The sequence below is a fragment of the Oncorhynchus mykiss genome, chromosome 13 (assembly GCF_057628025.1).
Source record: "Oncorhynchus mykiss isolate SJ-2025 chromosome 13, ASM5762802v1, whole genome shotgun sequence".
Taxonomy (NCBI): domain Eukaryota; kingdom Metazoa; phylum Chordata; class Actinopteri; order Salmoniformes; family Salmonidae; genus Oncorhynchus; species Oncorhynchus mykiss.
Genome location: NC_143034.1, coordinates 85,466,732 through 85,481,370, shown reverse-complemented (window position 1 = coordinate 85,481,370; position 14,639 = coordinate 85,466,732). Strand labels below are relative to the sequence as shown.

General features: G+C 45.2%; 1 protein-coding gene across 3 annotated transcripts in view; it reads left to right on the top strand.

Annotated features, from left to right (window-relative positions):
- Window positions 1–14,639, top strand: part of smurf1 (SMAD specific E3 ubiquitin protein ligase 1) — a 54,262-nt gene that overhangs the window by 35,241 nt on the left and 4,382 nt on the right. Inside the window, exons 12-20 of one of the 3 annotated variants that reach the window (XM_090197979.1) lie at window positions 432–574; window positions 626–694; window positions 746–814; window positions 1,545–1,757; window positions 1,883–1,971; window positions 2,295–2,473; window positions 3,088–3,346; window positions 6,283–6,484; window positions 8,235–8,319. In XM_090197979.1, coding sequence (XP_090054105.1) covers window positions 432–574; window positions 626–694; window positions 746–814; window positions 1,545–1,757; window positions 1,883–1,971; window positions 2,295–2,473; window positions 3,088–3,346; window positions 6,283–6,484; window positions 8,235–8,319 — 1,308 coding nt within the window. The remainder of the gene's footprint in view (window positions 1–431; window positions 575–625; window positions 695–745; window positions 815–1,544; window positions 1,758–1,882; window positions 1,972–2,294; window positions 2,474–3,087; window positions 3,347–6,282; window positions 6,485–8,234; window positions 8,320–14,639) is intronic. The other 2 variants (XM_090197978.1, XM_090197977.1) reach the window with 2 other exon arrangements.

Genomic DNA, 14,639 nt, shown 5'->3' with positions numbered 1-14,639 from the left:
ATACAGGGAGTGGCTGTACCTGCTGTGGTAACATTGTATTATGGTTATACAGGGCGTGGCTGTACCTGCTGTGGTAACATTGTATTATGGTTATACAGGGAGTGGCTGTACCTGCTGTAGTAACATTGTATTATGGTTATACAGGGAGTGGCTGTACCTGCTGTGGTAACATTGTATTATGGTTATACAGGGAGTGACTGTACCTGCTGTAGTAACATTGTATTATGGTTATACAGGGAGTGGCTGTACCTGCTGTGGTAACATTGTATTATGGTTATACAGGGAGTGGCTGTACCTGCTGTGGTAACATTGTATTAAGGTTATACGGGGAGTGACTGTACCTGCTGTGGTAACATTGTATTATGGTTATACAGGGAGTGGCTGTACCTGCTGTGGTAACGTTGTAATAATTTTGTATTTTGGTTTTACAGGGAGTGGCTGTACCTGCTGTGCCATGAGATGTTGAACCCGTACTACGGCCTGTTCCAGTACTCAACAGACAACATTTACACTCTACAGATCAACCCTGACTCCTCTATAAACCCTGTGAGTACACCTTTTACAGATCAACCCTGTGAGTACACACACTACAGATCAACCCTGACTCCTCTATAAACCCTGTGAGTACACACACTACAGATCAACCCTGACTCCTCTATCAACCCTGTGAGTACACACACTACAGATCAACCCTGTGAGTACACACACTACAGATCAACCCTGACTCCTCTATAAACCCTGTGAGTACACACATTACAGATCAACCCTGACTCCTCTATCAACCCTGTGAGTACACACACTACAGATCAACCCTGTGAGTACACACATTACAGATCAACTCTGACTCCTCTATCAACCCTGTGAGTACACACACTACAGATCAACCCTGTGAGTACACACATTACAGATCAACTCTGACTCCTCTATCAACCCTGTGAGTACACACACTACAGATCAACCCTGTGAGTACACACATTACAGATCAACTCTGACTCCTCTATCAACCCTGTGAGTACACACACTACAGATCAACCCTGTGAGTACACACATTACAGATCAACTCTGACTCCTCTATCAACCCTGTGAGTACACACACTACAGATCAACCCTGTGAGTACACACATTACAGATCAACTCTGACTCCTCTATCAACCCTGTGAGTACACACACTACAGATCAACCCTGACTCTATCAACCCTGTGAGTACACACAGGCACTACAGATCAACCCTGTGAGTACACACACGCACTACAGATCAACCCTGTGAGTACACACACGCACTACAGATCAACCCTGTGAGTACACACACGCACTACAGATCAACCTTGTGAGTACACACACACATTACAGATCAACCATGTGAGTAGACACACACTACAGATCAACCCTGTGAGTACACACACATTACAGATCAACTCTGACTCCTCTATCAACCCCGTGAGTATACACACTACAGATCAACCCTGTGAGTACACACATTACAGATCAACTCTGACTCCTCTATCAACCCTGTGAGTACACACACTACAGATCAACCCTGTGAGTACACACATTACAGATCAACTCTGACTCCTCTATCAACCCTGTGAGTACACACACATTACAGATCAACTCTGACTCCTCTATCAACCCTGTGAGTACACACACATTACAGATCAACTCTGACTCCTCTATCAACCCTGTGAGTACACACACATTACAGATCAACTCTGACTCCTCTATCAACCCCGTGAGTATACACACTACAGATCAACCCTGTGAGTACACACACTACAGATCAACCCTGTGAGTACACACATTACAGATCAACTCTGACTCCTCTATCAACCCTGTGAGTACACACATTACAGATCAACTCTGACTCCTCTATCAACCCTGTGAGTACACACACTACAGATCAACCCTGACTCCTCTATCAACCCTGTGAGTACACACACATTACAGATCAACTCTGACTCCTCTATCAACCATGTGAGTAGACACACACTACAGATCAACCCTGTGAGTACACACACTACAGATCAACCCTGACTCTATCAACCCTGTGAGTACACACACGCACTACAGATCAACCCTGTGAGTAGACACACGCACTACAGATCAACCCTGTGAGTAGACACACGCACTACAGATCAACCCTGTGAGTACACACACGCACTACAGATCAACCCTGTGAGTACACACACACTACAGATCAACCCTGTGAGTACACACACATTACAGATCAACCCTGTGAGTACACACACTACAGATCAACCCTGTGAGTACTGATGATGATGATGGTGTGTGTATAGGACCACCTGTCGTATTTCCACTTTGTGGGTCGTGTGATGGGCCTGGCAGTGTTCCATAGTCACTATATCAACGGAGGCTTCACCCTGCCCTTCTACAAGCAGCTGCTGGGGAAACCTATTATGCTACAAGACCTGGAGACCACTGATCCTGAACTTCACAAGAGTCTGGTCTGGATACTGTGAGTACCACACACTAGTAATTACACTAGCTTTACTGACCCTGGACTAGACACGAGTCTGGTCTGGATACCGTGAGTACCACACACTAGTAATTACACTAGTTTTACTGATCCTGAACTACACGAGTCTGGATACCGTGAGTACCACACACTAGTAATTACACTAGCTTTACTGATCCTGGACTAGACAAGAGTCTGGTCTGGATACCGTGAGTACCACACACTAGTAATTACACTAGTTTTACTGATCCTGAACTACACGAGTCTGGATACCGTGAGTACCACACACTAGTAATTACACTAGCTTTACTGATCCTGGACTAGACAAGAGTCTGGTCTGGATACTGTGAGTACCACACACTAGTAATTACACTAGCCTTACTGATCCTGGAGTAGACACGAGTCTGGATACTGTGAGTACCACACACTAGTAATTACACTAGCTTTACTGACCCTGGACTAGACACGAGTCTGGTCTGGATACTGTGAGTACCACACACTAGTATTACACTAGCTTCGTGCCAGCAGTGTCTCTTCGTTTCTGGGTATTACAATGTTATCTGTGTGTGTGTGTGTGTGTGTGTGTGTGTGTGTGTGTGTGTGTGTGTGTGTAGGGAGAATGACATCTCGTCGGTTCTAGATCATACGTTCTGCGTGGAACACAGTGCCTTCGGGAAGTTCCTTCAACATGAGCTGAAACCCAACGGTCAGAACCTTCCGGTAACCGAGGACAACAAGAAGGAGTACGTGAAGCTTTATGTCACCTGGAGGTTTATGAGGGGGATCGAGGCTCAGTTCTTAGCTCTGCAGAAAGGATTCAGCCAACTGATTCCTCAACACCTCCTCAAACCATTTGACCACAAGGAGCTGGAGGTACCTGTCTGTTGTACCTGTCTGTTGTACCTGTCTGTTGTACCTGTCTGTTGTACCTGTCTGTCTGTTATACCTGTCTGTCTGTTATACCTGTCTGTTATACCTGTCTGTTGTACCTGTCTGTTATACCTGTCTGTCTGTTATTCCTGTCTCTGTTATACCTGTCTGTATGTTATACCTGTCTGTCTGTTATACCTGTCTGTTATACATGTCTGTTATACCTGTCTGTCTGTCTGTCTGTTATACCTGTCTGTTGTACCTGTCTTTTATACCTGTCTGTCTGTTATACCTGTCTGTCTTTTATACCTGTCTGTCTGTTATACCTGTCTGTTATACCTGTCTGTCTGTTATACCTGTCTGTTTGTTATACCTGTCTGTTATACCTGTCTGTCTGTTATACCTGTCTGTTATACCTGTCTGTCTGTTATACCTGTCTGTTATACCTGTCTGGCTGTCTACCTTTGTTAACAAGAAATGTGTGGAGTGGTTGAAAAATACGTTTTAATGAATCCAACCTAAGTGTATGTAAACTTCTGACTTCAACTGTATACCTGTCTGTCTGTTTCTGCCTTTCTGGCTGGCTGGCTGGCTGTTGTACCTGTCTCTCGCTCTAGTTGATAATCTGAGGCCTGTCTAACTCTCTCTCCCTGTCTCTTTCTCTCTAGTTGATAATCTGAGGCCTGTCTATCTCTCTCTCCCTGTCTCTCTCCCTCTAGTTGATAATCTGAGGCCTGTCTAACTCTCTCTCCCTGTCTCTCTCTCTAGTTGATAATCTGAGACCTGTCTCCCTGTCTCTCTCTAGTTGATAATCTGAGACCTGTCTCTCTGTCTCTCTCTAGTGTATAATCGGAGGCCTGTCTCTCTCTAGTGTATAATCGGAGGCCTGTCTCTCTAGTGTATAATCGGAGGCCTGTCTCTCTAGTGTATAATCGGAGGCCTGTCTCCCTCTAGTGTATAATCGGAGGCCTGTCTCCCTGTCGCTCTCGAGTGTATAATCGGAGGCCTGTCTCCCTGTCTCTCTCTAGTGTATAATCGGAGGCCTGTCTCCCTGTATCTCTCTAGTGTATAATCGGAGGCCTGTCTCCCTGTCTCTCTCTAGTTGATAATCGGAGGCCTGTCTCTCTCTAGTGTATAATCGGAGGCCTGTCTCCCTGTCTCTCTCTAGTGTATAATCGGAGGCATATCTCCCTGTCTCTATCTAGTGTATAATCGGAGGCCTGTCTCCCTGTCTCTCTAGTTGATAATCGGAGGCCTGTCTCTCTCTAGTGTATAATCGGAGGCCTGTCTCCCTGTCTCTCTCTAGTGTATAATCGGAGGCCTGTCTCCCTGTCTCTCTAGTTGATAATCGAGGCCTGTCTCTCTCTAGTGTATAATCGGAGGCCTGTCTCCCTGTCTCTCTCTAGTTGATAATCGGAGGCCTGTCTCTCTCTAGTGTATAATCGGAGGCCTGTCTCTCTAGTGTATAATCGGAGGCCTGTCTCTCTAGTGTATAATCGGAGGCCTGTCTCTCTAGTGTATAATCGGAGGCCTGTCTCTCTAGTGTATAATCGGAGGCCTGTCTCTCTAGTGTATAATCGGAGGCCTGTCTCCCTCTAGTGTATAATCGGAGGCCTGTCTCCCTGTCGCTCTCGCGTGTATAATCGGAGGCCTGTCTCCCTGTCTCCCTCTAGTGTATAATCGGAGGCCTGTCTCCCTGTCTCTCTCTAGTGTATAATCGGAGGCCTGTCTCCCTGTCTCCCTCTAGTGTATAATCGGAGGCATATCTCCCTGTCTCTCTCTAGTGTATAATCGGAGGCCTGTCTCCCTGTCTCCCTCTAGTGTATAATCGGAGGCCTGTCTCCCTGTCTCTCTCTAGTGTATAATCGGAGGCCTGTCTCCCTGTCTCCCTCTAGTGTATAATCGGAGGCCTGTCTCCCTGTCTCCCTCTAGTGTATAATCGGAGGCCTGTCTCCCTGTCTCCCTCTAGTGTATAATCGGAGGCCTGTCTCCCTGTCTCTCTCTAGTGTATAATCGGAGGCCTGTCTCCCTGTCTCCCTCTAGTTGATAATCGGAGGCCTGTCTCCCTGTCTCTCTCTAATGTATAATCGGAGGCCTGTCTCCCTGTCTCCCTCTAGTGTATAATCGGAGGCATATCTCCCTGTCTCTATCTAGTGTATAATCGGAGGCCTGTCTCCCTGTCTTCCTCTAGTGTATAATCGGAGGCCTGTCTCCCTCTAGTGTATAATCGGAGGCCTGTCTCCCTGTCGCTCTCGAGTGTATAATCGGAGGCCTGTCTCCCTGTCTCCCTCTAGTGTATAATCGGAGGCCTGTCTCCCTGTCTCTCTCTAGTGTATAATCGGAGGCATATCTCCCTGTCTCTATCTAGTGTATAATCGGAGGCCTGTCTCCCTGTCTCCCTCTAGTGTATAATCGGAGGCCTGTCTCCCTGTCTCTCTCTAGTGTATAATCGGAGGCATATCTCCCTGTCTCTATCTAGTGTATAATCGGAGGCCTGTCTCCCTGTCTCCCTCTAGTGTATAATCGGAGGCCTGTCTCCCTGTCTCCCTCTAGTGTATAATCGGAGGCCTGTCTCCCTGTCTCCCTCTAGTGTATAATCGGAGGCCTGTCTCCCTGTCTCTCTCTAATGTATAATCGGAGGCCTGTCTCCCTGTCTCTCTCTAGTGTATAATCGGAGGCATATCTCCCTGTCTCTATCTAGTGTATAATCGGAGGCCTGTCTCCCTGTCTCTCTAGTTGATAATCGAGGCCTGTCTCTCTCTAGTGTATAATCGGAGGCCTGTCTCCCTGTCTCTCTCTAGTTGATAATCGGAGGCCTGTCTCTCTAGTGTATAATCTGAGGCCTGTCTCCCTGTCTCTCTCTAGTTGATAATCGGAGGCCTGTCTCCCTGTCCCTCCCTCGTGTATAATCGGAGGCCTGTCTCCCTGTCTCTCCCTAGTTGATAATCGGAGGCCTGGGGAAGATAGACCTAGCAGATTGGAAGTCTAACACCCGTTTGAAGCACTGTGCTGTAGACAGTAATGTGGTTTGCTGGTTCTGGGAGGCTGTAGAGAGCTTCACTGAGGAGAGGAGAGGACGACTACTGCAGTTTGTTACCGGTTCTACCAGAGTTCCACTACAGGGATTCAAGGCACTACAGGGTGGGTCGCACGCACACCCCACATCACTATTAACAAAGAACAGCTATAACTAGAACAGTTGATGTTGGTGTTCTAGAACAGTGATAACTAGAACGTGTTGTACATCAGTGATGTTGGTATTCTAGAACAGTGATAACTAGAATGTGTTCTAGAACAGTGATAACTAGAATGTGTTCAAGAACAGTGATAACTAGAATGTGGTCTAGAACAGTGATAACTAGAATGTGTTGTACATCAGTAATGTTTGTTCTAGAACACATTCTAGTTATCACTGTTCTAGAACAAACATTACTGATGTACAACACATTCTAGTTATCACTGTTCTAGACCACATGATAACTAGAATGTGTTGGTGTTCTAGAACAGTGATAACTAGAATGTGTTCTAGAACAGTGATGGTGGTGTTCTAGAACAGTGATAACTAGAATGGGTTGTACATCAGTAATGTTGGTGTTCTAGAACAGTGATAACTAGAATGTGTGTGTGTTCTAGAACAGTGATAACTAGAATGTGTTGTACATCAGTAATGTTGGTGTTCTAGAACAGTGATAACTAGAATGTGTTGTACATCAATAATGTTGGTGTTCTAGAACAGTGATAACTAGAATGTGTTGTACATCAGTAATGTTGGTGTTCTAGAACAGTGATAACTAGAATGTGTTGAACATCAGTAAGATTGGTGTTCTAGAACAGTGATAACTAGAATGTGTGTGTGTGTTCTAGAACAGTGATAACTAGAATGTGTTGTACATCAGTAATGTTGGTGTTCTAGAACAGTGATAACTAGAATGTGTTGTATATCAGTAATGTTGGTGTTCTAGAACAGTGATAACTAGAATGTGTGTGTTCTAGAACAGTGATAACTAGAATGTGTTGTGCATCAGTAATGTTGGTGTTCTAGAACAGTGATAACTAGAATGTGTTGTACATCAGTAATGTTGGTGTTCTAGAACAGTGATAACTAGAATGTGTTGTACATCAGTAATGTTGGTGTTCTAGAACAGTGATAACTAGAATGTGTTGTGCATCAGTAATGTTGGTGTTCTAGAACAGTGATAACTAGAATGTGTTGTACATCAGTAATGTTGGTGTTCTAGAACAGTGATAACTAGAATGTGTTCTAGAACAGTGATGGTGGTGTTCTAGAACAGTGATAACTAGAATGTGTTGTACATCAGTAATGTTGGTGTTCTAGAACAGTGATAACTAGAATGTGTTCTAGAACAGTGATGGTGGTGTTCTAGAACAGTGATAACTAGAATGTGTTCTAGAACAGTGATGGTGGTGTTCTAGAACAGTGATAACTAGAATGTGTTGTATATCAGTAATGTTGGTGTTCTAGAACAGTGATAACTAGAATGTGTGTGTGTTCTAGAACAGTGATAACTAGAATGTGTTGTACATCAGTAATGTTGGTGTTCTAGAACAGTGATAACTAGAATGTGTTGTACATCAGTAATGTTGGTGTTTTAGAACAGTGATAACTAGAATGTGTTGCATCAGTAATGTTGGTGTTCTAGAACAGTGATAACTAGAATGTGTTCTAGAACAGTGATAACTAGAATGTGTTGTGCATCAGTAATGTTTGTTCTAGAACAGTGATAAGTAGAATGTGTTCTAGAACAGTGATAACTAGAATGTGTTGTACATCAGTAATGTTGGTGTTCTAGAACAGTGATAACTAGAATGTGTTGTGCATCAGTAATGTTGGTGTTCTAGAACAGTGATAACTAGAATGTGTGTGTGTAAGGTTCTACAGGTTCAGCAGGCCCAAGGCTGTTCACCATCCATCTGATAGAGGCCAACACAGACAACCTACCCAAGGCACACACATGGTAAGAACACACACACTTTCAAAGAACCATGCCTTTAACACCGGGGTGTCAAACACACTGCCCACGGCTTCTCCTCTTCCTCTTTGCTGAAACTATCTCACCAGAGAAAGAGTATGACATGCAATACTCTTTATGCCCAGACAGCATCAGATACATGGTCTCCACATACTGAGACAGCATCAGATACATGGTCTCCACATACTGAGACAGCATCAGATACATGGTCTCCACATACTGAGACAGCATCAGATACATGGTCTCCACATACTGAGACAGCATCAGATACATGGTCTACACATACTGAGACAGCATCAGATACATGGTCTCCACATACTGAGACAGCATCAGATACATGGTCTCCACATACTGAGACAGCATCAGATACATGGTCTACACATACTGAGACAGCATCAGATACATGGTCTCCACATACTGAGACAGCATCAGATACATGGTCTCCACATACTGAGACAGCATCAGATACATGGTCTACACATACTGAGACAGCATCAGATACATGGTCTACACATACTGAGACAGCATCAGATACATGGTCTCCACATACTGAGACAGCATCAGATACATGGTCTCCACATACTGAGACAGCATCAGATACATGGTCTACACATACTGAGACAGCATCAGATACATGGTCTAACCCCTAACGCCTAACCCTAACCCTAACCCCTAACCCTAACCCCTAACCCTCGCATGCTTTATCTGAAATGGATGCATCTTTCTGTCGCCGTGTGTCTCGGTCGAATAAATGATAAATATTTTATTTGGACTGGCAAGGAGGTACGGTAGAGCCCCCTAACGTCCACCCATAACGCCAACCCTGGTCTCTTTACTCTTCCCAGCTTGCTAACAGCCATCCACACTCTGCCATATGGATATACACTATCTTCAGAAAGTATTGACACCCCCCTGCTTTAACATGTAACTCTGACAGTATCTTCAGAAAGTATTGACACCCCCCTGCTTTAACATGTAACTCTGACAGTATCTTCAGAAAGTATTGACACCCCCCTGCTTTAACATGTAACTCTGACAGTATCTTCAGAAAGTATTGACACCCCCCTGCTTTAACACGTAACTCTGACAGTATCTTCAGAAAGTATTGACACCCCCCTGCTTTAACATGTAACTCTGACAGTATCTTCAGAAAGTATTGACACCCCCCTGCATTAACATGTAACTCTGACAGTATCTTCAGAAAGTATTGACACCCCCCTGCTTTAACATGTAACTCTGACAGTATCTTCAGAAAGTATTGACACCCCCCTGCTTTAACATGTAACTCTGACAGTATCTTCAGAAAGTATTGACACCCCCCTGCTTTAACATGTAACTCTGACAGTATCTTCAGAAAGTATTGACACCCCCCTGCTTTAACATGTAACTCTGACAGTATCTTCAGAAAGTATTGACACCCCTTGACTTATTCCACATTTTGTTGTGTTGCAGCCTGAATTCAAAATGGATTAAAATATACGTTATCATCACCCATCTACACGCAGTACCCCTTTCAAATGTATTGAACATAAAATACAGCAATATCTCATTTACAGAAGTATTCACACCCCTGAGTTAGAATCTAAGATGTTAGAATCATCTTTGGCAGCGATTACAGCTGTGAGTCTTTCTGGCTAAGCTTTCTGGGTAAGCATTCTGGGTAAGCTTTCTGGGTAAGTCTCTAAGAGCTTTACACACCTGGATTGTACAATATTTGCACATGTATTATTTTTTAAACTCCCAAGTTCTGTCAAGTTGGTTGTTGATCATTGCTAGACAGCCATTTTCAAATGTTGCAATAGATTTTCATGCCGATGTAAGTCCAAACTGTAACTCGGCCACTCAGGAACATTCAATGTCGTCTTGGTAAACAACTCCAGTGTATATTTGGCCTTGAGTTGTAGGTTATTGTCCTGCTGAAAGGTGAATTTGTCTCCCAGTATCTGTTGGGAAGCAGACTGAACCAGGTTTTCCTCTGGGATTTTGTCTGTGCTTCAGTTTATTTTTATCCTTAAAAAACTCCCTAGTCCTTGCCGATGACAAGCATACCCATTACATGATGCAGCCACCACCATGCTTGAAATTATGAAGAGTGGTACTCAGTGATGTGTTGGATTTGCCCCAAAAATAACACTTTGTATTCAGGACATAAAGTTAATTTCTTTGCCACATTTTTGAAGTTTTAATTTAGTGCCTTAACCTGTTAGCGGAACCCCTAGCCATAATTAACCTGTTAGTGGCGCTAGCGGAACCCCTAGCCATAAGAACTTCATGTTGTGGAATATGTTGTTCTGTACAGGCTTCCTTTTCACGCTGTCATTTGGGTTAGTATTGTGGACTAACTACAATGTTGTTGATCCATCCTACCCCCTCTGTTATACTGCTGCTACTTTCTGTTTATCATCAATACATAGTCACTTTAACTCTACCTAGATGTACATATTACCTCAATTAGCCTGCACATTGACTCTGTACCGTAATACCCTGTATATAGTCTCCACATTGACTCTGTACCGGTACCCCCTGTATATAGCCTGCACATTGACTCTGTACCGGTACCCCCTGTATATAGCCTCCACATTGACTCTGTACCGTAATACCCTGTATATAGTCTCCACATTGACTCTGTACCGGTACCCCCTGTATATAGCCTCCACATGGACTCTGTACTGGTACCCCCTGTATATAGCCTCCACATTGACTCTGTACCGGTACCCCCTGTATATAGTCTCCACATTGACTCTGTACCCCCTGTATATAGCCTCCACATTGACTCTGTACCCCCTGTATATAGCCTCCACATGGACTCTGTACTGGTACCCCCTGTATATAGCCTCCACATGGACTCTGTACCCACTGTATATAGCCTGCACATTGACTCTGTACCGGTAACCCCTGTATATTGCCTCCACATTGACTCTGTACCGGTACCCCCTGTATATAGCCTCCACATTGACTCTGTACCGGTACCCCCTGTATATAGCCTCCACATTGACTCTGTACCAGTACACCCTGTATATAGTCTCCACATTGACTCTGTACCGGTACCCCCTGTATATAGCCTCCACATTGACTCTGTACCGGTACCCCCTGTATATAGTCTCCACATTGACTCTGTACCGGTACCCCCTGTATATAGCCTCCACATGGACTCTGTACCGGTAACCCCTGTATATAGTCTCCACATTGACTCTGTACCGGTAACCCCTGTATATAGCCTCCACATTGACTCTGTACCGGTACCCCCTGTATATAGTCTCCACATTGACTCTGTACCGGTACCCCCTGTATATAGTCTCCACATTGACTCTGTACCGGTACCCCCTGTATATAGCCTCCACATGGACTCTGTACCGGTAACCCCTGTATATAGTCTCCACATTGACTCTGTACCGGTAACCCCTGTATATAGCCTCCACATTGACTCTGTACCGGTACCCCCTGTATATAGTCTCCACATTGACTCTGTACCGGTACCCCCTGTATATAGTCTCCACATTGACTCTGTACCGGTACCCCCTGTATATAGCCTCCACATGGACTCTGTACCGGTAACCCCTGTATATAGTCTCCACATTGACTCTGTACCGGTAACCCCTGTATATAGCCTCCACATTGACTCTGTACCAGTAACCCCTGTATATAGCCTCCACATTGACTCTGTACCGTTACCCCCTGTATAAACCTACTGTTATTTTCACTGTTATTTTACAGTTTTTTATTTCTTTACTTATCTATTGTTTACATTTCACTGTAAACACCTGTTGTATTCGGGTCACGTGACAAATACACTTTGATTTGATCCTCAGTTCCCTCGTCTCACAGCCAATTAAACTCTGTAACTGTTTTAAAATCACCATTGGCTTCATAATGAAATCCCTGAGCGGTTTCCATCCTCTCTGGCAACTGAGTTAGGAGCATTATCATTACAGTGACTGGGTGTATTGATACACCATCCGAAGTGTAATTAATAACTTCACCATGATCAAAGGTTTGATTCTCTGTTTGAAATTCACTGCTCAACCGGAGGGACCTTACAGATAATTGTATGTGTGGGGTACAGAGATGAGGTAGTCATTGTATGTGTGGGGTACAGAGATGAGGTATACATTGTATGTGTGGGGCACAGAGATGAGGTAGTCATTGTATGTGTGGGGTACAGAGATGAGGTAGACATTGTATGTGTGGGGTACAGAGATGAGGTAGACATTGTATGTGTGGGGTACAGAGATGAGGTAGACATTGTAGGTGTGGGGTACAGAGATGAGGTAGACATTGTATGTGTGGGGTACAGAGATGAGGTAGTCATTGTAGGTGTGGGGTACAGAGATGAGGTAGTCATTGTAAAACACTATATATATACATTATTTTTGCACACAGAGTGAGTCCATGGGACTCCGCTAGCGCCACTAACAGGTATAACCTGACCATGGGACTCCGCTAGCTCCACTAACAGGTATAACCTGACTATGGGACTCCGCTAGCGCCACTAACAGGTATAACCTGACTATGGGACTCCGCTAGCTCCACTAACAGGTATAACCTGAGTGAGTCCATGGGACTCCGCTAGCGCCACTAACAGGTATAACCTGAGTGAGTCCATGGGACTCCGCTAGCGCCACTAACAGGTATAACCTGAGTGAGTCCATGGGACTCCGCTAGCGCCACTAACAGGTATAACCTGACCATGGGACTCCGCTAGCGCCACTAACAGGTATAACCTGACCATGGGACTCCGCTAGCGCCACTAACAGGTATTACCTGACTATGGGACTCCGCTAGCGCCACTAACAGGTATTACCTGACTATGGGACTCCGCTAGCGCCACTAACAGGTATAACCTGACTATGGGACTCCGCTAGCACCACTAACAGGTATAACCTGACTATGGGACTCCGCTAGCGCCACTAACAGGTATAACCTGACTATGGGACTCCGCTAGCGCCACTAACAGGTATAACCTGACTATGGGACTCCGCTAGCGCCACTAACAGGTATAACCTGACTATGGGACTCCGCTAGCGCCACTAACAGGTATAACCTGAGTGAGTCCATGGGACTCCGCTAGCACCACTAACAGGTATAACCTGAGTGAGTCCATGGGACTCCGCTAGCGCCACTAACAGGTATAACCTGAGTGAGTCCATGGGACTCCGCTAGCTCCACTAACAGGTATAACCTGACTATGGGACTCCGCTAGCGCCACTAACAGGTATAACCTGAGTGAGTCCATGGGACTCCGCTAGCGCCACTAACAGGTATAACCTGAGTGAGTCCATGGGACTCCGCTAGCGCCACTAACAGGTATAACCTGACTATGGGACTCCGCTAGCGCCACTAACAGGTATAACCTGACTATGGGACTCCGCTAGCGCCACTAACAGGTATAACCTGACTATGGGACTCCGCTAGCGCCACTAACAGGTATAACCTGACTATGGGACTCCGCTAGCGCCACTAACAGGTATAACCTGACTATGGGACTCCGCTAGCGCCACTAACAGGTATAACCTGACTATGGGACTCCGCTAGCGCCACTAACAGGTATAACCTGACTATGGGACTCCGCTAGCGCCACTAACAGGTATAACCTGACTATGGGACTCCGCTAGCGCCACTAACAGGTATAACCTGACTATGGGACTCCGCTAGCTCCACTAACAGGTATAACCTGACCATGGGACTCCGCTAGCGCCACTAACAGGTATAACCTGACTATGGGACTCCGCTAGCGCCACTAACAGGTATAACCTGACTATGGGACTCCGCTAGCTCCACTAACAGGTATAACCTGACCATGGGACTCCGCTAGCGCCACTAACAGGTATAACCTGACTATGGGACTCCGCTAGCGCCACTAACAGGTATTTATTTTATTTTATTTTATTTTTTATTTTACCTTTATTTAACCAGGCAAGTCAGTTAAGAACAAATTCTTATTTTCAATGACGGCCTGGGAACAGTGGGTTAACTGCCTGTTCAGGGGCAGAACGACAGATTTGTACCTTGTCAGCTCAGGGGTTTGAACTCGCAACCTTCTGGTTACTAGTCCAACGCTCTAACCACTAGGCTACCCTGACTATGGGACTCCGCTAGCTCCACTAACAGGTATAACCTGACTATGGGACTCCGCTAGCGTCACTAACAGGTATAACCTGACTATGGGACTCCACTAGCGCCACTAACAGGTATAACCTGATTATGGGACTCCGCTAGCTCCACTAACAGGTATAACCTGACTATGGGACTCCGCTAGCTCCACTAACAGGTATAACCTGACTATGGGACTCCGCTAGCTCCACTAA